General features: G+C 40.6%; 1 protein-coding gene and 1 long non-coding RNA gene across 2 annotated transcripts in view; one reads left to right on the top strand and one right to left on the bottom strand.

Annotated features, from left to right (window-relative positions):
* Positions 1 to 826: 826 nt before the first annotated feature.
* On the bottom strand, positions 827 to 24,839 carry RAB33B (RAB33B, member RAS oncogene family). The gene is made up of 3 exons (XM_015450849.3): positions 24,698 to 24,839; positions 24,188 to 24,455; positions 827 to 4,085 (listed from the first exon to the last, which is right to left on the bottom strand). The coding sequence occupies exons 2-3, from the start codon at positions 24,434 to 24,436 to the stop codon at positions 3,645 to 3,647; spliced, it is 690 nt and encodes a 229-aa protein (XP_015306335.1). The 5' UTR covers positions 24,437 to 24,455; positions 24,698 to 24,839; the 3' UTR covers positions 827 to 3,644.
* LOC107129827 (uncharacterized) overlaps positions 24,578 to 25,609 on the top strand; it is a 38,982-nt gene continuing 37,950 nt past the window's right edge. Inside the window, exon 1 of the long non-coding RNA XR_010587016.2 lies at positions 24,578 to 24,960. This is a non-coding gene — a long non-coding RNA (uncharacterized lncRNA). The remainder of the gene's footprint in view (positions 24,961 to 25,609) is intronic.

The raw sequence follows: 25,609 nt of genomic DNA, 5'->3' as shown, positions 1-25,609 counted from the left end.
GACCACTCCATTCTCTGTGGTTCATTGTCCTTTGTAGATGCTTCTTTGATTACACTGATCACATTATATTGTAGAATTCCCATTTGTTCATATACTGTTTTTTAAGTTCTTCAAGGACAGTGTCTATGTAGCTCCACTAACACAAATAGAGAACACATGACCCATACTTCTTAAATGTTTGATAAATCAGGTTATTCCAACAAATCAAATGCATTCCCCCTTGCCACACGGGCTGTAGCAAATGTGCTCCCAAAAGACATGACCAACTTCTTAATATCTGATTAAGAAAGCAGTCTTTCATGAATAATGTCAATTTTGTGTTTGAACACAACAAGGGTAACTTATACGTAAAATAAACTGACCAGGGGAAGCAGAATCAACATCAGAGCCCCCCACATCCCTAATCCTATGGGGTCTAAATCAGTAACTACAATCTTATACCTGAGATGTTGTTCGTTCTCTTTTCTTATACTTTTTATACTTATTCATTCTGTTAAATGCTTTTACCTCTAAATACACATCAACCCCACTTGCACCATTTGCTTTTTGCACCGAAGTATTCTAAAAAAAAGTTGGATTACTAAACCACACAAATGCAAAAGCTATGTTATCAGCTAATTTTAATACTCTGTTAAGTTTTTTTCCTGAAGTTCTTGTATACATTTAACCTCAAATGTACACAAGAAAATAAATTTCCAATGGGTTGCAGGCTTTTTGTTGTTTTTAAGTGTATCAGATATATAACATTATCTGGAAACCAGGAGGAAAAAAAGATTGTTTTATTTTATACTCTACCCAGTAACAAAACAAAGGAAATAGAACACAATTTCTTTGTGGCTAAGCTGGTTTATTGAACTTCATGGGGGAAATGTAACAGTGACACTATTCCACAACAAAATTATTTAACTTTAGATTTCATGAGGAAACATGTATTTGCAATATACTTTCAATAATGCATTGTTATTAACAGCTAACTACATTAGATTCTGGGGTAGTTTCCTTTGGTATTCTCAAATTAAGACTTTTCCAAAACATGTCTGATATTTTAATTATTTTCAATTAAAGGTCATAGTTAAAATAAATTCTGCAGATTTTTAAAATGTGTGATTTTTTCCTTAAAAATTAATAATTAGTTGTTAGATAGCTATCATTTTGGAAGTGATTTGCAACAGGCAATGAACTGTTTTATAAATATTTTAAGATATTGAAAGCTTTATCCCCATTCAACTGGTAGGTTCTTTTTAAAAATAAAAACATACATATAAAAAATTAAAACAAATTGTTACAAATGAGATACAAATATTTTAAAACTAATAAATATTAAAGTTAAAAAATAAGTCCTTTCACAGAACTGTGAAGGATACTACTAATTCCTTACAAAAAGAAATAAAGTTACTCTTTTTAAAACCATAATAACAGTAATAAAAAACCATAAATGTGCTTGGAAAGTCTATAAACTTTCTTCCCCAACTTTAGAAAATATTTTGAAAAGCAATAAACAGATTCCCTTCTTTAAAAAAAAAAAGTTGTTACATCCATCACAGTTACTACAGCTGTCACTGTTTTATTACAAAAATAGTTATAAATCAAGGTTAATTTCGATACAAGTAAAACAATTTTTAATTTTTAATTCCAGCATGATTAACAAAAATGATCTCCCTAAATGCAAATAAAGCCAATTTGAGTTCTAATACTTAAAATGGAATAATCACTTCCTATAATTATTATTTTCAGTTAGTTCATTTAATAGAATTACCTTGTCTTTATATTTAAATTATCCAGTTAGGACCACCATGATGATTAAACAAAAATCTTAAACTAGATTAGATTACATTTTTAATTGATTTCCCACATTCTGAAAATATTTTAAGTACAATAATCTTTTGGCTTAATTTCCTCCAAAATTATTAAGGACAGCAATCTATCAAAATTAGTGAATGTGAACACTTCGGTTAAAAGTCATGGCTTACATTCCATTTACGTAAATAGTTTAATATGTAAGCTTGCTATATTTTATGTGCAAAGATTTAAATTCAAAATAAAAGTATTTAGGTTAAAAAACTTTTTGAAATATTATTTCCATCACTGAAGGACAGACATTTTTCAATATCTAATTTATTTTTCACACTGAGGAGGAACAGCTTCTTGTGACCATAAAATTTAGATATCTTAAAAATTGATACAACACAATACTATTACAGAAATACATGTAGACTAATAGCAATTAGAGTTGTGCCTTCACAGCTACAATCCAAATGCAAGTTCATTTGTTAACTTGGCAGTTGTAATTAAATTTATTGGAGTTGAAGGGAGAGCAAGAGATACCGTACCAGATACACCGCTTGAAATTACTAAAGGCCAAGTAAGAATAGGTCTCCTGTGTTAGCTAGAAGCTATGTTTACCTATTTTCCCCCAAGTTACAACTCTTCATATGCTTTCAGTTAGTTTTACACTGTTTAAATATACCAAAATAAAATATAAAGCACCTATGTCACTTTATTTGCCTTAAAATGTGACTTATTTTTGCATATTTTAATAGGATTTAGTAAGAAAGCAATTTGACCAGGTATGGTGGCTCACACCTGTAATCCCAGCACTTTGGGAAGCTGAGGTGGGTGGATCATGAGGTCAAGAGATTGAGAACATCCTGATCAACATGGTGAAACCCTGTCTATACTAAAAATACAAAATTTAGCTGGGCGTGGTAGCACACGCCTGTAGTCCCAGCTACCCGGGAGGGTGAGGCAGGAGAATCACTTGAACCTGGGAGGTGGAGGTTGCAGTGAGCCGAGATCACGCCACTGCACTCCAGCCTGGAGACAGAGCGAGACTCCGTCTCAAAAAAAAAAAAAAAAAAAGAAAGAAAGAAACTCAAATAACTCTTTTAAAAATAACAATGATTTTTGTAGATCTGATAAATATTAATTAGAAAATCAAACATCTAGAACTCTTGGAAAAGTCATTCTTTATGGACTGGGAACCAGGAAACATTCTGTGCCTTCTTATCCCACTGGAACTAAAGTGTTAGCTCTAAAACTACCAATAATAACAAAACTAAATATGTTAGTAAAACAAAGGAAGGCCAGATGCAGTGGTGAGTACCTACAGTCCCAGTTACTGGGGAGGTTGAGGTGGGAGGATTGCTTGAGCCCAGGAGCTCAAGGTCAGCCTGGGAAACATAGCAAGACCCTGTCTCTACCAAAAAACAAAAAAAGTACTCTGGGGAGAGGCAAATACCAGTTTTTACCCTATTAAGAACACTTCCCATTTAAAGGACATACTATTAAGTGTGTGCTAAACCTTTAATATTTTATTCCAATCCTAGGAACACAACATGGAACGGTTACTGATTCTTTATTCCATCATGTTCTCGTTTGAAGCTTCCTTCACTGGGCTCTAGATGGAGAGATGTTCAGATTCATCCTATCTTTGCTTCATTTTCAATCTCACCTGAAAACCAACTTTTCCTGTGTTGTCACAGTGACAAACTTAAGTAGATACAAAATACACAAGTGTGACAATGACAAACAGCAAAGTGTCAAGATGACCCATTACAGTTGAGATTAAATCTTATGACTTATTACTGTCATACTTGAAAAGTATTTCTTTAGCCAAAATTAGGTAATATAATAAAGACTGTTATTTAGCACCAGCACGTCGTTGCAGGCTTTGGTTCAGGCTTCAGGATAATTTCATTATCAGGGGGTTGACTAAGCATTAATGGTTTGTGGCTCTTAAGCTTATGAGCCAAGGTCATAAATATAGCTTCCACGTGGTCATTATCATTGGGGTTTTTAGCAGACGTTTCAAACAAAGGCATACTGTGTGTGTCAGCAAATTTTTGTGCCAAGTCTGTGGGTACCTGAATGGCACTTCTCAAATCACATTTATTTCCAACAAGAATCCGTGGTATATCATTGGCTAGCAAATGTTGCTTGCATTCTTCTATCCAAGATGGTAGGCTATGAAAACTAGCCATGTTGGTCATATCATACACGAAGACAACAGCATGTACATTTCTGTAGTAGTGCTGAACCATGCTCTTTCTGAATCGTTCTTGTCCTGCTGTGTCCCATAGCTGGATCTAAAAATGGGAAGAAAAAGAAGAAAACTGAAAATCTCATTCAAATTATACATATCAAGAAATGTAATCATCTTGCACTGTCTTTATTATCTCGTCACTTAAAATATTTTGATTTCTCCCTTCCATAATGTCTTTTCAGTGTTACCTATGGGATCCAGACTTCATGATACCAGTTACCTCATAATTAAATTATAATACAAGTGTCGGAACAAATATTTCAATACAGGATTTTCTAAATTTCTGTAAGTCCAATTTGTTTAAATAAAATTATACCTCAAAATTTTATTTTAAAATGTTGAGAAAAATATATCAGGTGTTAACATGTTAAGCATTTAGTTCCTGTAAATTTGGTTACTATATACTCCTCTTTACCTTTCACTAGTCTAATTTAAAATATTAAACCTAGGAAAGATGTTGTTATGAGATCCAGCCTCCAAACAAACATACATGTATGTGTATGTCTATGAAATCCAGGCCCCCTTGAAAATTTAAGAAGGCTAGAAAAAAAGCAAGAATAAAAACACTCAACATACAATTAAAATGCTTAAAACTATAGATGTCAAAACTTACTACAAAGCTACAGTAATCAAGACTGTGAAACTGGCCTAACATTAAACACATAAATCAATGGAACAGAACTGTGGATCCAGAAATGAACCCATATATCTATAGTCAACTGATTTTTAACAAGATTACCAAAACAATGCAACAGCAGGAAAGATTAGTCATTTCAATAAATGGTGCTGGACAACATGCAAAAAATGAGGCTGGATCCCTACCTCACACCATATATAAAAACTTAACTCAAAATGGATCAAAGACCTAAATTTAAGAGCTAAAACTTTATAACTCTTTGTAACCCTGAATTAGGCAATGGTTTCTTAGATATGATATCTAAAGCACAAGCAACCAAAGAAAAAAATAAACTGGACTTCATCAAAATTAAAAATATTTGTGCAGCCAAGTATGGTGGCTCAGCACTTTGGGAGTCCAAGGCATCAGGGTCACCTGAACCCAGGAGTTTAAGACCAGCCTGAACAAATAAAATTGGAGGGTGGAGCAAGATGGCAGAATAGAAAGCTCCACCTATCATGCCCCCAACTCCCCGACAAGGACACCAAGTTAGTAACTATCTACACAGGAAAAACAAAAAAAACAAAAAAAAAAACAACTTCATTAGAATCAAAAATCAGGTGAGCACTCATAGTACCCAGTTTTAACTTCATACTGCTGAAAAAGGAACTGAAGAGATAGAAAAAACAGTCCTGAATTGCCAACACCCACTCCCCGCACCCCCAGCAGCAGCGGTGTGGTATAGAGAGCTTCTCTGGGCACTGGGAAAAAGAGAACACAGCAACTGTGAGGCACTGAACTCAGTTCTGTCTTGTTAGAGCAAAAAGGAAAACCGGCCAAACTCAGCTGATGTCTACCCACAGAGGGAACATTTAACCCAGCCCCAGCCAAAGGGGAACCACCAATCCCAGCAGTCCAAACATGAGTTCCCACAAACCTTGCCTTCTGTGTCTCCAAGTAAACTTGAAAGGCAGTCTAGGCCAAAAGCATTGCAATTCTGAGGCAAGTCTTAGTGCTAAACTAGGCCTAGAGACAGTGGACTGAGGCAGGCAGGAGACATACTAAGACTCCAGCTGGGGCAGCCAAGGGAGTGCTGCCATCACCCCTTCCCTAACCCCAGGCTGCACAGCTCACAGCTCCAAAAAAGACCACTTCCTTCCATTTGAGGAGGAGAGGAGAGATGAGAGGACAGGACAGGAGAGGGAAGAGTGGGGACGACACTGTCTTGATCTTAGATACCAGCTCAGTCATAGCAGGATAGGGCACTGGTCAGTTGTGAGGTCCTCATTCCAGGCCTTAGCTCCTGGATGACATTTCTAAATACATCTTGGACAGAAGGGAACCTGCTGCCTTGAAGGAAAAAACCCAATCCTGGCAGCATTCATCACTGCTAAATGAAGAGCCCCTGGGCCCTGAAAAACCAGCAGCCATACCCAGGCACTACATTGACAGCCTTGGGTGAACCTCTGAGACTTGCTGGCTGCAAGTGAGACTCAGCACGTAATTAGCTGTGGCAGCTATAGGGCAAAACTCCTGCTTGAGAAAAGCAGAGGCAAAAGTAAAGGGGACTTTGTCTTGTACCTTAAGTACCAGCATGGCCACAGGGGGGCCTGTGGGGTCCCAGATTTCAGGACTTGACTCTTGGACAGCATTTTTGGACCTGCCCTGGGCCAGAGGGGACCCCACTACTCTGAAGGGTAAGGCCCAGACCAGGCAGCATTCATGACAACATGACTTAAGAGCCCTTGGACCTTAAGGGAACACTGGTGGTAGTCTGGCAGTACTCCTCATGGCCTGGGGTGGCAGTAGCTACAGGTGGGAAGCTCCTCTCTTTGGAAAGGGGAGGGAAGAGTGGGAAGGACTGTGTCATGCAGTTTGAGTGCCAGCTCAGCCACAGTACAACAGAACACCAAGTAGACTTCTAAGATTTTTAACTCTAGTCCTTGACTTCTGGAAGGCACTTCTGGACCAATCCAAGACTTCGGGAAACTTGCCACGCTGAAGAGATGGACACAGGCCTGGCTGGCTTTGCCACCTGCTGATTGTAGAGTCCTAGGGCCTTGAGTAAACACAGGCAGTAGCAAGGGAGTGGTTACAGCAGGCCTTGGGTGAGACACATTGCTATGTTGGCTTCAGGTCTAGTACAGTCTAGACCTAGTGCAGAGGCAAAAGTAAAGGAGACTTTGACCTAGTGCAGTCATAGTGGTGGTGGTCACAGGGGTGATTGTGTCACTCCACTCTCAGTATTAGGTGGCTCAGAACAGAGAGAGAGAAAGAGAGACTTTGAATGTTTGGAAGAAAGGGAAGGGAGCAAGCATCTCTGCCTGGTTGAGAATTCTCCTGGATGTTGTCTAAGACCATCAAGGTGGTACCCCTACAAGTCTTCAAGAACCACAGTGTTACTGGGCTTAGGGTAACGCTTAAGGCAGATACAGCTTAGATCATGACACTTAAGTCCTTTCAAATGTCTGAAAAGCCTTCCCAAGAAGGACAGCTACAAATAAGCCCAGACAGTGAAGACCTAACCCTTCATTGTCCAGACACAGAAGAATATCTACTAGCATCGACACCATCCAGGAAAACATGACCTCACCAAATAAACTAAATAAGGCACCAGGGACCAATCCTGGAGAAACACATATGTGACCTTTCAGAAGAGGATTCAAAATAGCTGTTTTGAAGAAACTCAAGATAACACAGAGAAGGAATTCAGAACACTACCAGATAAATTCAATGAAGAGATTCTTGAAGAATGCATCAGAGTCCTTTAACAGCAGAACTGATCAAGCAGAAGAAAGAATAAGCAAGCTTGAAGACAGGCTAATTGAAAATACACAGAAGAGACAAAAGAAAAAAGAATAAAAAACAAGGAAGCATGCCTACAGGATCTAGAAAATAGTCTCAAAAGGGCAAATCTAAGAGCTACTGGCCTTAAAGAGAAGGTAGAGAAAGAGACAGAGACAGAAAGTTTATTCAAAGGGATAATACAAAAAACTTCCCAAACCTAGAATAAGATATCAAAATTCAAGTACAAGAAAGTTATAGAACGCCAAACAGATTTAACCCAAAGAAGACTACCTGAAGGCATTTAATAATCAAACTCCCAAAGGTCAAGAATAAAGAAAGGATCCTAAAAGCAGCAAGAGAAAAGAAACAAATAACATACAATGGAGCTCCAATAGGTCTGGTAGCAGATGTTTCAGTGGAAACCTTACAGGCCAGGACAGACTGGCATGATATATTTCCAACTGCTGAAGAAAAAAACCTTTTACCCTAGAATAGTATATCTGGCAAAAATATCATTCAAACATGAAGGAGAAATACTTTCCCAGACAAACAAAAGCTGAGGGGTTTGATCAATACCAGACCTCTGCTACAAGAAATGCTAAAGGCAGCACTTCAATCAGAAAGAAAAGGACATTAATGAGCAATATATAATCATTCAAAGATATAAAATTCACTGGTAATAATAAGTACACAGAAAAACACGGAATATTATAACACTGTAACTGTGGCGTGTAAACTACTCTTATCCTAAGTAGAAAGACTAAATGATGAACCAATCAAAAATAATAACTATGATGACTTTTCAAGACATAATCAATACAATAAGATATAAACAGAAACAAGAAAAAGTTAAAAAGTGGGAAGGATGATGTTAAGGCATACGGTTTCTATTAGTTTTTTGTTTGTTTATATAAAGAGTGTTAACCTGTTATCAGGTGATATGGTTTGACTGTGTCCCCACCCAAATCTCATCTTGAATTCCCATGTGTTGTGGGAGGGACCCTGTGGGAGGTAACTGAATCATGGGGGCAAGTATTTCCTGTGCTGTTGTCATGACAGCGAGTAAGTCCCAAGAGATCTGATGGTTTTAAAAAGGGAACTGTTCCCTGCACCAGCTCTCTTCTCTTGTCTGCTGCCATGTGAGACACGCTTTTCACCTTTTGCCTTGATTGTAAAGGCCTCCCCAGCCACATGGAACTGTAAGTCCAATAAACTTGTTTCTTTTTTAAATTGCTCAGTCTCAGGTCTTTATTAGCACCATAAGAAATGGACTAATACATCAGGTTAAAATAATGGGTTATAAGATAGTATTTGCAAGCATCATGGTAACCTCAAGCCAAAAAATATACAATGGATACACAAATAATAAAAAGCAAGAAACTAAATCATATCACTGGAGAAAATTACCTTCACTGGAGGAAGACAGGAAGGAAAGAAGGAAGGAAGAGAAGACTATAAAACAACCAGAAAACAAATAACAAAATAACAGAAGTAAAATAAAATACCTAGGGATTAACCAAAGAAGTTAAAGATCTCTACAATGAAAACTGTAAAACATTGATGAAAGAAATTAAGGCGTACACACACAAGAATGGAAAAATATTCCATGTCAATGGATTGGAAAAATCAATATTGTTAAAAAATGTCCATAGTACCAGATTAATTTACAGACTCAATGCAATCTCTATTAAAATACCAGTGACATTCTTCACAGAAATAGAAAAAACAATCCCAAAATTTATATGGAACCACAAAAGACTCAGAATAACTCAAACTCTCCTAAGCAAAAAGAACAAAACTGGAGGAATCACATTACCTACCTTCAAATTGTACTTCAGATCTGTAGTAACCAAAACAGCACGATACTGGCATAAACACAGACCTGCAGACCAATGCAACAGAATAGAGAATGCAGACACAAATCCACACACCTACAGTGAACTAATTTTTGACAAAGTTGCCAAGAACACACTGGGGAAAAGACAGTCTCTTCAATAAATGGTGCTGGCAAAACTGGGTATTCACATGTAAAAGAATGAAACTAGACCCCTATCTGTCGCCATATACAAAAATCAAATCAAAATGCATTAAAGGCTTAAATCTAAGACCTCAAACTATGAAACTACTACAAGAAAATATTGGGGAAAATCTTCAGGACACTGGTCTGGGCAAAGAGTTCTTAAGCATTACCCCACAAGCACAGACAACCAAAGCAAACATGGACAGTGGAATCACATCAAGTTAAAAAGCTGCTGCGCAGCAAAGTAAATAAAAAAGTGAAGAGACAACCCACAGAATGGAAGAAAATATTTGCAAACTACCCCTCTAAGGGATTAATAACCAGAATATATTAGGAGCTCAAATTCTATAGCAAAAAATCTAATAATCTAATAAAAAATGCGCGAAAGATTTGAACAGACATTTCTCAAAAGAAGACATACAAATGGCAAACAGGTATACGAGAAGGTGCTCAACACCAACAATCATCAGAGAGATACAAATCAAAACTACCATGAGATATCATCTCATTCCAGTTACAATGGCTTGTATCTAAAAGACAGGCAATGACAAATGCTGGGGAGGATGTAGAGAAAAGGGAACCCTCCTACACTGTTGGTGGGAATGTAAATTAGTACAACCACTATGGAGAACAGTTTGGAAGTCCCTCAAAAAACTCAAAATGGAGCTACCATATGATCCAGCAATCCCACTGCTGGGTATATACCACAAAGAAAGGAAATTAGTATATCAAAGAGATATCTGGACTCTTATGTTTTTTGCAGCACTATTTATAACAGCTAAGATCTGGAAGCAACCTAAATGTCCAACAACAGATGAATATATAAAGAAAATGTGGTACATATGCACAATGGAGTACTATTCAGCCACAAAAAAAGAATGAGATCCAGTCATTTCCAACATCATAGATGGAACTGGAGATCATTATGTTAAATGAAGTAAGCCAGACACAGAAAGACAAACATCACATGTTCTCACTTATTTGTGGGATCTAAAAATCAAATCAATTGACTTTATGAACATAGAGAGTAGAAAGATGGTTACCAGAGGCTGGGAAAGGTAGTGGGGTTTCAGGGTAGGGGAGATGGGGATGGTTAATGGGTACAAAAAAAATAGAAAGTATGAATAAGACCTACTATTTGATAGGCAATAGGATGACTATAGTCAATAATAATTGTATATTTTTTAATAACTTAATGTAATTGTTTTTTGTTTTTTTTTGAGACAGGACATTGCTCTATTGCCTAGGCTGGAGTGCAGCAGCACGATCTCAGCTCACTGCTGCCTCGACCTCCTGGGCTCAAGGAATCCTCCTGCCTCAGTCACCTGAGTAGCTGGGACTACAGGTGCGAGCCAATATACCCGGCTAATTTTTTTATTTTTTTGTAGAGATGGGTTTTTGCCATGTTGGCCAGCTGGTCTAAACTCCTCAGCTCAAGCGACCTGCCTGCTTCAGCCTCCCAAAGTGCTGGGATTACAGGCATGACCCACTGCATCTGACCTGAATTGTTTGTAACTCAAAGGATAAATACTTGAGGGAATGAACACCCCATTCTCCATGATGGGCTTATTTCACATTGCATGCCTGTATCAAAACATATAATGTACCTGATAAATATATACACCTATTATGTATCCACAAAAACTTTTAAAAAATTTTTAAAAATGAAATCAAAATATTCCATTAAAAAAAAAAAACCAGTCTGAACAACATAGGGAGACCCTGTCTCTTAAAAAAAAAAAAAAATACCGGGGGTGGGTGGAGGGCCAGGCACAGTGGCTCGTCCCTGTAATTCCAGCACTTTGGAAGGCCAAGGCAGGCGGATCACATGAGTCCAGGAGTTCATGGCCAGCCTGGCCAACATGGTGAAACCCCATCTCTACTAATAATACAAAAATCAGCCAGGTGTGGTGGCAGGTGTCTGTAGTCCCAGCTACTCGGGAGGTTGAGGTGGGAGAATCACTTGAGCCTGGGAGACAGAGGCTGCAGTGAGCTGAGATCATGCCACTGCACTGCAGTCTGGGCGACAGAGCAAGACCCTGTCTCAAAAAAAAAAAAAAAAAAAGGTTTGTGCTTCTAAGGACACTATCAAAGTGAAGAGACAACTCACAGAATGGGAGAAAATATCTGCAAATAAAATATATCTGAGACCAGACATGATGGCTCACGCCTGTAATCCCAGCGCTTTGGGAGGCTGAGGCGGGCAGACTGTCTGAGTTCAGGAGTTCCTTAAGACCAGCCTGGTCAACAGGGCGAAACCCCGTCTCTACCAACAATACAAAAAATTAGCAGGGCATGGTGCATGTGCCTGTAGTCCCAGCTACTTGGGAGTCTGAGGCACAAGACTCGCTTGAACCCGGGAGGTGGAGGTTGCAGTGAGCTGAGCACTGCACTCTAGCCTGGGTGACAGAACAAGACTATGTCTCAAAAACAAAAAACAAAACAAAAAACAAACAAAAAAGGAAAAGACCCTTGAAATTCTATATTTAGCATTTAGAAAGATATTTTGGTAATAAATTGGATGACCTATATAAAAGCTATCCAAGGGAACTAGAGCTGATTTTTTTCTCTTTTAATAACATTTTCTGTAACTCAGATGTTCAAGCATCACTTCATTAATGAAAAATGACTTATGTTTTAAGCAAATTATATTCACAAGATAAAAAATAAAAAGCACACAAAAAGGAAATATACCAAAATATTAACAATGCTTGTTTCCAAGTTGACTTCTCCCTTTATTTCTACTTTTCTATTTTCCTTAACAGACATGCATGTCATTTATAAAAACAAACTAAAAAAAAAAAAAAAAAATGATTACACAGAATTTAGACCTGCCTCAAAGAACTGTGGATGTCCTCAAGAAATGTAAGCAGTAATGATAAATGTTAACCCCAGGCCGGGTGCAATGACTCACACCGGTAATCCCAGCACTTAGGGAGCCTGAGGTGGGAGGATTACTTGAGCTCAGGAGTTTGAAACCAGCTTGGGCAACACAGTGAGATCCTGTCTCTACCAGCTTGGGCAACACAGTGAGACCTTGTCTCTACTTTGTTTCTACCAGTAAGACTCTGTCTCTTAAAAAACAAAAAAAAAAGTGAGCTGGGAGTGGTGGCATGCACCTGTGTTTCCAGTTACTTAGGAGGCTGAGGTAGGAGGATCACTTGAGCCCAGGAGATCAAGGCTGCAGTGAGCCATAATTGTGCCACTGCACTCTAGCCTGGGCGACAGAGTGAGACCTTGTCTCCAAAAAAAAAGAAGTTTTAACCTTAAGAAAAACCTTTGTTTTTAGATGAGACTGACTAAACAATATTCCTCTTCCTATTCCCTATTTAATAAATGGTGCTGGGAAAACTGGCTAGCCATATGTAGAAAGCTGAAACTAGATCACTTCCTTACACCTTACAGAAAAGTTAATTCAAGATGGATTAAAGACTTAAATGTTAGACCTAAAACCATAAAAACCCTAGAAGAAAACCTAAGCAATACCATTCAGGACATAGGCATGGGCAAGGACTTCACTACTAAAACACCAAAAGCAAAAGCCAAAATAGACCAATGGGATCTAATTAAACTAAAGAGCTTCTGCACAGCAAAAGAAACTACCATCAGAGTGAAAAGGCAACTTACAGAATGGGAGAAAATTTTTGCAATCTACGCATCTGACAAAGGGCTAATATCCAGAATCTACAAAGAAACAAATTTACAAGAAAAAATCAAACAATCCCATCAAAAAGCGGGCAAAGGATATGAACAGACACTTCTCAAAAGAAGACATTTAAGCAGCCAACAGACACATGAAAAAATGCTCATCATCACTGGCCATCAGAGAAATGCAAATCAAAACCACAATGAGATACCATCTCACACCAGTTAGAATGGTGATCATTAAAAAGTCAGGAAACAACAGATGCTGGAAAGGATGTGAAGAAATAGGAACACTTTTACACTGTTGGTGGGACTATAAACTAGTTCAACCATTGTGGACGACAGTGTGGTCATTCCTCAAGGATCCAGAACTAGAAATACCATCTGACCCAGCCATCCTATTACCGGGTATATCCTCAAAGGATTATAAATCATGCTACTATAAAGACACATGCATACATATGTTTACTGCGGCACTATTCACAATAGCAAAGACTTGGAACCAACCCAAATGTCCATCAATGATAGACTGGATTAAGAAAATGTGGCACATATACACCATGGAATTATGCAGCCATAAAAAAGGATGAGTTCATGTCCTTTGTAGGGACATGGATGAAGCTGGAAACCATCATTCAGAGCAAACTATTGCAAGGACAGAAAACCAACACCACATGTTCTCATAGATGGGAACTGAACAATGAGAACACTTGGACACAGGGTGGGGAACATCAAACACCGGGGTCTGTCGTGGGGTGGGGGGAGAGGGAAGGGATAGCATTAGGAGAAATACCTAATGTAAATGACGAATTAATGGGTGCAGCACACCAACATGGCACATGTATACATATGTAACAAACCTGCACATTGTGCACATGTACCCTAGAACGTAAAGTATAATAAATAAAACAAAAACAAAAAAACAATATTCCTCTTCCCATCAATCCTGTTCAAAATTCTATGCTTTCTAATCATATCAAGTCTTCCAGAACAGAGAGGTATGAAATTACCCCTTTTTTCTTTTTATTTTTTTGAGACGGGGTCTCACTCAGCTCCCCCAGGCTGGAATGCAGTGGCACAATCATGGATCATTGCAGCCTCCACCTACTAGGCTCAATCTTCCTGCCTCAGCCTCCCGACTAGCTGGGACCACAGGCGAGTGTCACCAGGCCCAGCTATGTTTTTAATTTTTTGTAAAGACTGGGGCGGGGGGTCTCACTAGGTTGCCCAGGCTGGTCTCAAACTCCTGGGCTCAAGTGATCCTCCTGCCTTGGCCTTCCAAAGCTTTGGGATTATAGTCATGAGCCATCATGCCCAGCCTGACATAACTCTTTACACTTTACTGGAGACCCATAAAAGTAACTAATAATTGATGAGGCATTTACAAAGGAATATTTAAAAAGAAGCTTCAAAATTTCTCCTACGGAATAACTAAATGATGGGAAGGCTTAGGGCTACTGCTGCCTGCTGCCTTCCAGGCCTGCACACTGAGATGAGGAGACAGGAAAGGAGCAGCGAGAGACCCAGCCATTACAGGACAGGACAACTGATTAAAAACTGTTGGCCATAAAAGGCTAGAGAAAACTTTGAAGGAGACAGACAGACAGTAGGCAAAAAGCAAAGCCTAGAAAACTCTTGAGGCTTAGCTATGAGTGGAATGGTTTATGATGTTTAAAAAAGAAGAGAAAATGACACTTTTGAACCCAAGGAAGTGAGATGCTTTCATCTGGTAAATGTTAAATTAGGAAATATTTTCAGAGAAATTTTTCCCAATTTAATACTTAAATATCTTAGGAAAAATGGCTAATATGTGCTCACACCAATCTTATTCCCATTTTAAACATTATAAAGACAACATAATATATACTTGGCCAGGCGCGGTGGCTCACGCCTGTCATCCCAGCACTTTGGGAGGCTGAGGTGGGTGGATCACTTGAGGTCAGGAGTTCAAGACCAGCCTGGCCAACATGGTGAAACCCTGTTTCTACTAAAAATACAAAAAAATTAGCCAGGCTTGGTGGCACACGCCTTTAATCCCAGCCACTGGGGAGGATGAAGCAGGAGAATCGCTTGAACCTGGGAGGCAAAGGTTGTGGTGAGCCGACATCGCGCCACTGTACTCCAGCCTGGGCGACAGAGACTCCATCTCAAAAAAAAATATTTTTTATGACAGGGTCTCCCTCTCGCCCAGGCTGGAGTACAGTGGCACAATCTTGGCTCACTGCAACCTCCACCTCCCGTGCTCAAGTAATCCTCCCACCTCAGCCTCCTGAGTAGCTGGGACTACAGGAGTGTGTCATCACACCCAGCTAATTTTTGTGTTTTTTGTAGAGATGGGATTTCTCCATGTTGCCCAGGCTGGTCTTGAATTCCTGGGCTCATCTGATCGGCCTCCCAAAGTGCTGAGGTTACATGTGTGAGCCATGGCGCCTGGCCCAAATTCTTCATTTTAAAGGCAGGATTCCTTTCAAATAGTCACAAAACTTTGTTACTTGTCTTCTTAGGAAGCTAAAATTTATTTATTTTAAAATTTTAACAGGGTTTAAGTGAACACAGACCAATACATGAATTGGCAGCACTCAGAACCAGTAGAGGCTGAGAGAGATTCCAGAAAGCTAAAATTTATTTCAAAGATTTGCCATTTGATTCCGTACACCAGACGCACAAATTTGTACTCCACATACAAAAAGCAAAAAGTTCTCTTGAGATGTTACTAATACCAGTTATGATGTTGTTTTACAACTTAAAATGTTAACAGAAGCTCTTATGTTGTTCTTATATAGATGATCTTTCACGTAAAAGAATAAAAATGTGTTCTTTGAAGAAACAGGGGAGAAGGAAATTTGATCGCTAATTAGGGATGGAAAATTTGGATTAAAACCTTTAACATTTTAAGTCAAGCAAAAAGAGTATTAAATCAATTTAAAGTCAGATCATTTCTCATTTTGGATAATAAAACTACCAAAAGAGCTGTCATGAACAACAATCTACTATTAGGATTTAGCAGTAGCTAGGTTGCCATTTTTGTTAAAACTTGATATTGGAATTTAGAGATTTATGAAGTATTATATAAAGGAAGTATACATATGCATGAATTTTTTTTTTTTTTTTGAGATGGAGTCTTACTTTGTCACCCAGGCTGGAGTGCAGTAGCATGACGTCAGCTCATTGCAACCTCTGCCTCCCAGGTTCAAGCGATGACAGGCATGAGCCACCACGCCCGGTCAAAAAATTTTTTTAAATGAAGGATTAATTACAGAATAATAATGGTGATAAGGAAGAGAGCAAGCGGTGAGAGAAAGGACACAGAGGCAAGACCTGTATTCCCAGTACAGTTATCAACTTGTATAACTTTGATCCAGTCACTCAGCCTTTCAAGAGGCTGTTTTAATCTTAAAACCTGGGCTAACTTCTGCAACATTATGGGCTCATCTTTTTTTTTTTTTCAATTAGTTATTGCCTTAGAGGAAAAAAATACACACAATTTGGAACAGTAATCTTGGTTATCCATCCTCTCTCCCTATTCTTTCACTGTTTTTTTGTTTTGTTTTGTTTTGTTTTTTTCCCATTACCATCTCTCTCCTGAAGGAATAAGCATTTACTCTTAAACTATTATTATTGATTTGGGGCTTAGCACATTCCAAGTACACTCCAGGAACTCTGCTAAATTCTTTACATGCTCTTATTTTAATATATATGACCCTATGTAATAATTACCCAATCTTCAGATGAGGAAATTGAGGTTTAAGTAATTCAACCAAGGCCACAAAATGAGTAAGTCTTAAGGCCAGAATTTAAACCTAGACTACCTGATTCTGTAGAGAATGCATGTTGTTTCTCCAGCCTAACCCTCATTCTCCCTTCTATTAATAGCACCCTATTTTCCTTGGGAATCAGCCCTCCCCTGCTTTCCATTCACATGAACCACTGGCTCCCAGAGAGGGCGTGTGACCTACGTCTGAACAATCAGAGCATCGCACCCCCGCACTCCCTGTCACTACCATAGTTTAGGAAATGGGCATGTAGGACTGTAGTTGGAACTGACAGACAGAGAAATTTACTTCTAGGCTTTTTAGTTACGTGAAACAATAAATTACCTTTTTGCTTAAACTAATTTTCTTAGAGTCCTCACACAGTATCCAAAGCAAGAGATCTTGACCACTGACTCCAGAGAAGTAATTCTGTCTCTTCTCACCACCTCTGAATGTACACACCAATGCTGCCATCTTCATAAGAAGTGATAGAAGAGAATCATAGGCTTCTGAAATCAGGGTGGAAGAACAATAGGAATTCTAACCTGGTTCCTGGGATCCTTCAGATAGTAGGAAGGCCTGGGTCTGTGATAACGTATATTACTTACGCCGTGCCAGCCCCAGGACCAAATCCTAGCAATTCAAAGTCTTTTTCAGACCAAACCCAACTGCCCAAAAGTTTCTGAGCTACGAGATCACAAGATTCCTGAGCATTCTTAAGATACCTTAATTGCTCATATTCTCATTCACTGAATTTCAATGTAAATCAAATCAAATCAAGAGAATCAATTTGGTATCTCTCCAACCACCAACACCACATTTTAAGAAATAAAGTATCAATTTGATTCTGTTTTAAGATAGGGTACAAGGTGATTTCATATAATATATTTTTTGACTTATAAACATTAATTTACTTTTAACGAAGATCAACACAGAACAAAAATTAGGATAAGTAACCTAATTGATATTTTATATTTACACAGCATTCACTGAATGTCATCTTCATCATGCTATAAAAAAATTTAACAAAATTTCTACTCTTCTCTCTAGGCATGTTAGCTACATTTTGTTCTATCTGTGCTTCCAAACTTCAACTTCATGTGCATAATTATTTCTCCTGTGTGCCAATCCGGTATTTGTAGCTGCCAATCAGATATTTCCATTTGAAATAGGACCACCTCAATAAACACATGACTAAAACACAATGTTACAGAGCCCGTCCAAATTCGATGTTTCACGTAGTCCCCCGTAGCTCCACTACCTACCTCCCATCACCCAGACTCAACCTCACTCATCTAGTCATCTTCTTTCTCATCACCAAAAGCCAGTCACTGAAGCCTTTGGCTTTATCTTCAAAACACCTCTTTTATCACTCCTTTATTTTCCCCTGTCACCTCAATTCTGGATTTCCAGAGCACCCTATCAACTGATCTCTCTGCCTCTATATATTCAACACTTTTCCCTGAATACTTACTACGTGGTTTAAGAACTGAACTAGGTTGGGCGTGGTGGCTCACACCTGTAATCCCAGCACTTTGGGAGGCCGAGGCAGGCGGATCACGAGGTCAGGAGTTTGAGACCAGACTGGCCAACATGGTGAAACTCTGTCTCTACTAAAAATACAAAAAATTAACCAGGTGTGGTGGCAGGCGCCTGTAATCCCAGCTACTTGGGAGGCTGAGGCAGGAGAATTGCTTGAACCCAGCAGGCGGAGGTTGCAGTGAGCTGAGACCGTGCCACTGCACTCCAGCCTGGGCAACAGAGCAAGACTTTGTCTCAAAAGAAAAAAAAAGGCCGGGCGCGGTGGCTCAAGCCTGTAATCCCAGCACTTTGGGAGGCCGAGACGGGCGGATCACGAGGTCAGGAGATCAAGACCATCCTGGCTAACACGGTGAAACTCCGTCTCTACTAAAAAATACAAAAAACTAGCCGGGCGAGGTGGCAGGCGCCTGTAGTCCCAGCTACTCGGGAGGCTGAGGCAGGAGAATGGCGTGAACCCGGGAGGCAGAGCTTGCAGTGAGCTGAGATCCGGCCACTGCACTCCAGCCTGGGCGACAGAGCGAGACTCTGTCTCAAAAAAAAAAAAAAAAAAAAAGAAAGAAAAAAAAAAAACTGAACTAGACATTGGAAGAAGTCTATGAAATTACCAGACATGGATTCTGCCCTGAATAAAACTTAATAAGGGAGGTAAGACAGGTACGTACGAAATGAGATAGAGATCATCTAAACGTTCAGATAAGTTGCTAAAAAAGTTCATAGAAGGAAGTAGAGTGAAGGTGTGAGGAGAACTTTTTTTTTTTCTTAAGAGACAGTGTCTCATTCTCTTGCCCAGGCTGGAGTGCAATGGTGTGATCATGGCTTACTGCAGCCTCCAACTCCTGGGCTCAAGCAATCCTCCTGTCTCAGCCTCCTGAGCAGCTCAGACTACAGGTGCATGCCACTGCACTTGGCTAATTTTTTAAAATTTTTGGTAAAGATGGGGCTTCACTAAGTTGCCCAGGCTGGTCTTGAATTTCTGGGCTCAAGTAATCTTTGGCCTCCCAAAGTGCTGGGATTACAGGTGTGAGCCACTGGAATCTGGCTGGCTGCAAGTTTTGTTTTTTTTGTTTTGTTTTTTTTTTTTGAGATGAGATCTGTTCCTAATAGAAACAACCCCATTAAGAAGGGGGCAAAGGACATGAACAGATACATTTCAAAACAAGACATACCCGTGGCCAAAAAGCATATGAAAAAATGCTCAACATCACTAATCATTAGAGAAATGTAAATCAAAACCACAATGAGATACTATCTCGCACCAGTCAGAATGGCTATTATTAAAAAGTCAAAAAATAACATATGCTGGCAAAGTTGCAGAGAAAAGACAACACTGCTGGTGGGAGTGTAAATTAGTTCATCCCCTGCGGAAAGTGGTGTGATTCCTCAAAGAGCTAAAAACAGAATTATCATTTGCCCCGGCAATCCCATTATTGGGTATATACTCAAAGGAACATAAATCATTCTGCCATAAAGACATCTACACACGTATGTTCATTACAGTACTATCTACAATAGCAAAGACATGGAATCAGCCTAAATGCCCATCAATAGTAGACGGGATAAAGACAATGTGGTATATACATACCATGGAACACTATGCAACCATGAAAAGAACAAGATTGTGTCCTTTGCCCCCTTCTTAATGGGGTTGTTTCTGTTGCAACATGGAGCCGGAGGCTATTATCCTAAGCAAACTAATGCAGGAACAGAAAACCAAATACCGCATGGACACAAAGACGGGAACAACACACACTGGAGCCTCCTGAAGGGTGGAAGGTGGGAGGAGGAAGATCAGAAAAAATACCTATTGGTACTATGCTTAATATGTGGGTGACAAAATAATCTGTACACCAAAGCCCCGTAACATGAATTTAACTATACAACAAACCTGCACATGTACCCCCTGAACCTAAAATAAAAGTGTTAAGGTGGGGGGGGCTAGACAGAGACAGGATCTGGCTCTGTTGGAGTGGCTCGATCATAGTGCTCTGTACCCTTGAACTCCTGGCCTCAAGCAATGTTCCCACCTCAGCCTCTGGAGTAGCTGGGACTACAGGCACAAGCCACAACACCCAGCTGGAATTTTATAATATAATGGGGAACCACCCAGGGCACTTGAGTCAGGGGAGATAAATCTCTTTGCAGTACAACATTAATCTGGCATTTCGGCAACAATGTACAAAATAGATTAATTGAGGACTGGGAGAACAGGTGAGCTGCTGCAACTGTTAAGCTGCTCCAACATTTCAAAGAGAGGTTAAAAAAAGGACTTGAACTAGAATGTTGAAGACAAGACAGTTAACAGAAAGTGTGCAGGTGGAAAACCAATTGGACTCAGAGAGCAAAGGAGAGGGGTGACACTACAAGGATAAGAAGGATTACAGCAGTACAACCTAGGTGAATTTTGAATTTCATATGATTTTCATGTGTCATGAAATCTTATGATATTTTCCCTAAACATTAAAAAATATAAAAAATCATTCTTAGATTGTGGCCATGTAAAAACAGGCAACAGACCATTTTTGGCCCTCAAGCATAGTTTGCTAACCCTTGTACTGTATCATAATTCTCTGTGCTTATCAAAATGTCTTCTTTCCAGCAATTACTCATTAAATATTTGTTTTACCAGTGTGGGGAGAGGTCCTGATTATTTTCCTTTAGTTAATATGTTAATATTAACTAAATTGCACTTAACATGGGAACATTTCATTTCCACCGCTACAAAAAAGTAAGTGACTAAAATGTTCAAGTAGGAACTGCTGACCTCTAATGGGAGGCTGGATTAAATACAACACCAGGCTTTAATAGGTTGGTGTGTGTCTGTTACTGGAAAATGACTGTGCAAAAGGAATACAATTAGTCATGAAGGGGATACACACACGAGGAAGGAGCATAAGGATTAGAGTTAGGAGTCTCAATTTAAAAGCCTAATGTATTTTTATTTCAGGAATTTAATTTTATAATTTTATTCGACTTCCGAAATTTCGCAAACAAGATTTTCCTCTTTCAATTACACACACGTATTGCTTAGGAACGGATTAGCAGATATAGGCTTTCTTACGTTTCATAAAACATTTTAACAGATTCCGAAAGGGCACTGTCGTTAAGTCATGCTTTCTGAAAATTTTCTAGTCCACGATTATCAAAACATTTAACACAATATCTCATTTTTATCAAACAAATAATGTCTAGAATGGCATTTTACTAGTAAAGTAACATAGACCTTTCCAGCTTTAAGATGAAAAACTAGGAAAAATGTCATTTTAGATCAGGCTACAATTTTCCAAAGACATAATACGAACATTTCAGCAGCACTTCAGATGTATTACAGGTTAACAGAAAAGCAGCAGAAGCAGCACACAGAATAAAGCTCTTTATATCACTTTTCAGTTTTAGAAAAAAAGGGCACTAAAAAAAATTAAGCTCTGTGGTTTAAAAAAAAATGCCCAACACAGCTATATCTTTTCCTACTATAGAAACCTCAGAACATGTCTGTAGTCATTTCAACCACAATAAAAATCTCAAGTCTCACCACTGGTGGCACAAATCAATGGTTAGGGCTTTAGAAGAAAAACAATCTCAGTATCCAAGTCCACATTAATATAACAGGTTAGGCTAAAGTTCGGTAGAAGTAATCCCCCCAAAATTATTTTCTCCTTGCTCTTCCCAATCAGAATTATCAACTCTGTGCTCCCAGATTTGTCATACCTGTGGTTCTGTCTTATTTATCACTGCCAGCACTCACCTCAGTAGTTAGGTAATTGACTTTATACACTGCACATGCTTTGTATTTTTTCAATACTATTATCTCTTAAATTTGCACCTGATTCGTCTGTGATCTTTAAGTATAAACAGCAACCCAGGAACAGATAAAGGGCCCTCAAATCCCAACTCCTCCCCCACCCTCATTCTCTCCACTTTTGAAAGAATTTCCTACTTCCGTTTTGTTTTTGTTTTGTTTTTGAAATATTTCTCCCCTTAGCTGTCTACGTATGCCCTCCACTATCTCTGCTTTCACCTTTGGGTGTACAACTGCAGAACTAATGGTGGCAAATAGGAAAAATAATGTTAAGCCACCAGGAAAGACAAAGAATCTTTTTAAAGGTACCAACTATGAACCAGGTGCTTCATATATGCCCTCATCTGATCCTCACAGCAGCCTAATAAGGTATTATGATCCCAGTTTTTCAGAAGAAAAAAACAGACTCTGAGAGGTTAAAGAATCTGCCTAAGGTCCATGGTGACCAACTATTTTGGTGTGCTCAATACAGGGAGTCCCCGGGATGTGAGACCCAGTTTCAAAACCTGGACGGTCTTGGGCAAAGTTTGTCACCCTAGTAAGGACACACAGCCCATTCCTACCCTTTCGTAGGTTCAGATTTGAATCCAGGTTAGTGGGGCTCCAAAGCCCACGTACTTCCCAGATTCCCTGCTTCTCCCAAACTGAACTCCCTTCGAACTTCAGAAGCTCCATTATTTTTCACCCCAAAGGCTTCTGGGCCAAACCTAATTCTGGTGAAAAATATTTAGCCTTTTATTCTATCTTTTCTTCTGCAAGTATACAAATCTTTCTAAACTCCCTAATACAAAGCACCCCCAAAACCACCACTGAGGGCTCATATGGGACATGAAATACAAATGTGAAAAATTAAAAGACAAAAGCACCAAAGAAAGGTTAATTTCTTTTAACTCTGCTTACTTCACCTCTACCATCATTAGCAGTATAACCCATTGGGGTGGGGGTCGATGATTAGGGAACTGAAAAATAAATTGTTCTTGCCTCAAAGATATGAGGGTAGGAATGTCTGAAGCAAGCCTGTTCTCCCACCACTCCCCACCAAGAGACTGAGGTAAAGATGATCTCTGATTTAAAGCAGTGGTATAAGGCAGGGTAGTTCCACCTATGTTTTAAGAAGTGGCATCAACAGGTGGCATTTAGTGGTGGCTTGCTATGAAGGTGTGTCTAAGGTTTATACCATCAAGAGGCCTAAGCCTTGTCATTGATCCTCATTTCACTGTTGCATTCCAACCCTTCAGAACCTCAAACCTGCCCTGGGGCCTATACTACCTTCTCCACTATTACTGTCACTCAGTGTTCCCAGTACCAGGGACCCTCAATAACGACTTAAAGGGAATAAAGAATTAGGTGTGTGTCTGAGGTGGCATCGTGAGAAATGCTTTTGGCAACCTGAGTAGGAACTATCACATACAGAATATTTCTGCAGGAAAACAGATTTTTCTAAAATCAGTATCATACAGAAACTACCATAGCAAAACTGTATGCAAGAGAATACCTAAGCACTTCCTCAAAGGCAATGAGCTTTACTTCCACAACACCTAAGGCACTGCTCAAATGAATGTTTAATAACTATTACAGATTAAATGAATTTTCCATGCTAGCGAACTGTCACTGTTTTTCCTTCGTTCATATTTCACTGACTCCCAGCACATGACACACAGTCAATGGGTCGGTAGATAAACCCTACACTCTTGAACTCAAGTGTGGTCCACGGACTAGCTGCACCTGCATCATCCGCGAGATTATCAAATCATAACGTGCATTTTCAACAACTAGATCCCCAGGGAAATCGCATGCACACCGAAGTCTGAAAAACAGTGTCTCAGAAGTTTGCAGTATATGAATCCTTCCAATCCCCAACTCCAATCTCATCAGCATGAGAAAAAAATGGAGCACACACACACCGTGCACAGGGCCAGCGACCAGCCCACGGTGGGGCTGGGACACCTGTCATCCCATCCTCCCCAACAGTTCCCCATCCGCTCACCTTGATCCGCTCCCCATCAATCTCCACCGCTCGTTCTCGGAAATCCACCCCTATCGTGGCCTCGGTGCGGTCAGGGAAGCGGCCAGCGCAGAAGCGGTAGGTCAGGCACGTCTTGCCCACATTGGAGTCGCCGATCACGATTATCTTGAAGATGCGGGAGCGGGCAGGAGGCAAAAACCCGGAGGCTCCTGACACCGCCCCGCTGGACGAAAAGCTTGCCTCGAGCGACGACTCCATCTCCTCAGCCATTCCCCCGACCCGCCCCAAACTGAGGCGGAGGAAAGGAGACACAGAAAGGCTGAGAGATTACGCCACCTCGAGCGCGCGCGCCCAGCCGGCCAGTTCGGCTGCGCAACTTCCCACGAGCCACCGCCCACCAGCCCCGAGCGCGCCTGCGCACCTTCCCGCCCCACCCTCGCGCGCACAGGTGTGGCGGCCGCCCGCCCTGCCGCACTGAGCCGCCTGCTCGTGGCCACACGCCACGCGTCACTCGGGCTGGCGCCGGTCTACCTGGGCAGGCGTGGGGCCGTCGGGGGCTTTATGGCGGCGCGGAAAGCTAGCCTGCCGAGAGGCTGAGCCGAGCGCCCCAGGCCCAACGCCCTGGCTGACCCAGCCCCGCCACGTCCAACGTTCCCGCCCTCTGGAGGAAGCCGCGCAATCACTCCGGGGGCGGGGAGAGATAGACAGCTGAGAGGAAGGAGGTGCCATGGGCGCTCTCTCGCGAGAGGGCCGCAGAGCCGCCTTTGACGGGGGCGTGTGCCTGGAGAGCGACGGTAAGGATGTCGCCGGGCTCCGGCGTCAGGTCGGTTCCGGCACCGATGTATCGTTTGGTTGCCCCGGAGAAGAGGCAGGTTCCCTCAGCTTGCCGCTGGGGATGTGGCATCGGCTGCGCTCCCCACCGCCGCCGCCTCTGTGAACTGCGGGAGTTGGGACGGCGGCCAGGGCTAGATGGGTGGGACGCGAGTCATCGCCGAAAGCCTGCCTGGTGCGGGGCGCACTTGGAGGCGAGCTGTGGGCCGCACTGAGTTTTGAAGCCTAAGGTCTTCGCAGGCGCATTGCTGTGGGCTGCCGGAGAGCAGGCTGGAGTTCGAGGCCGCCCACCGGAGAGCAGGCGAGAGTTCGAGGTGTAGGCACAGCGCATTTCGCTAGGCATCCCCCAAGTCCCCAAGAATATTCGCGTGATCCTTGTGACCACAGTTTGTTGGGTTAATGTCCCCAGCCCAAAAAGTAGAGCACATCACATGTCTGCCACTTGGGAGCATTGAACCTGGGAGTTACTAGGCGCCTCTGGTGGAAATAAAACTCATTATGCCCTAGTTATGTCTTAGTGCCTGGGTGACGCTGATGTGGCGGTTAAAGATTAACTGAGCGCACTTAGAGGTTGTCTTTGTCTACCTAAGGAAAATATCAATAGATTAAACC

The sequence above is a fragment of the Macaca fascicularis genome, chromosome 5, assembly GCF_037993035.2.
Source record: "Macaca fascicularis isolate 582-1 chromosome 5, T2T-MFA8v1.1".
NCBI classification, from domain to species: domain Eukaryota; kingdom Metazoa; phylum Chordata; class Mammalia; order Primates; family Cercopithecidae; genus Macaca; species Macaca fascicularis.
Note: the sequence above shows the minus strand (reverse complement) of the source record. Positions and strands in the feature narration are given on the sequence as shown.

Coding starts and splice junctions, on each gene's coding strand:
- RAB33B (XM_015450849.3), bottom strand. CDS start 24,436: ATGGCTGAGGAGATGGAGTCGTCGCTCGAGGCAAGCTTTTCGTCCAGC. Junction 4,086..24,187: donor TTGATGGGGAGCGGATCAAG/GTGAGCGGATGG, acceptor TCCCATTTTTAG/ATCCAGCTATGGGACACAGC.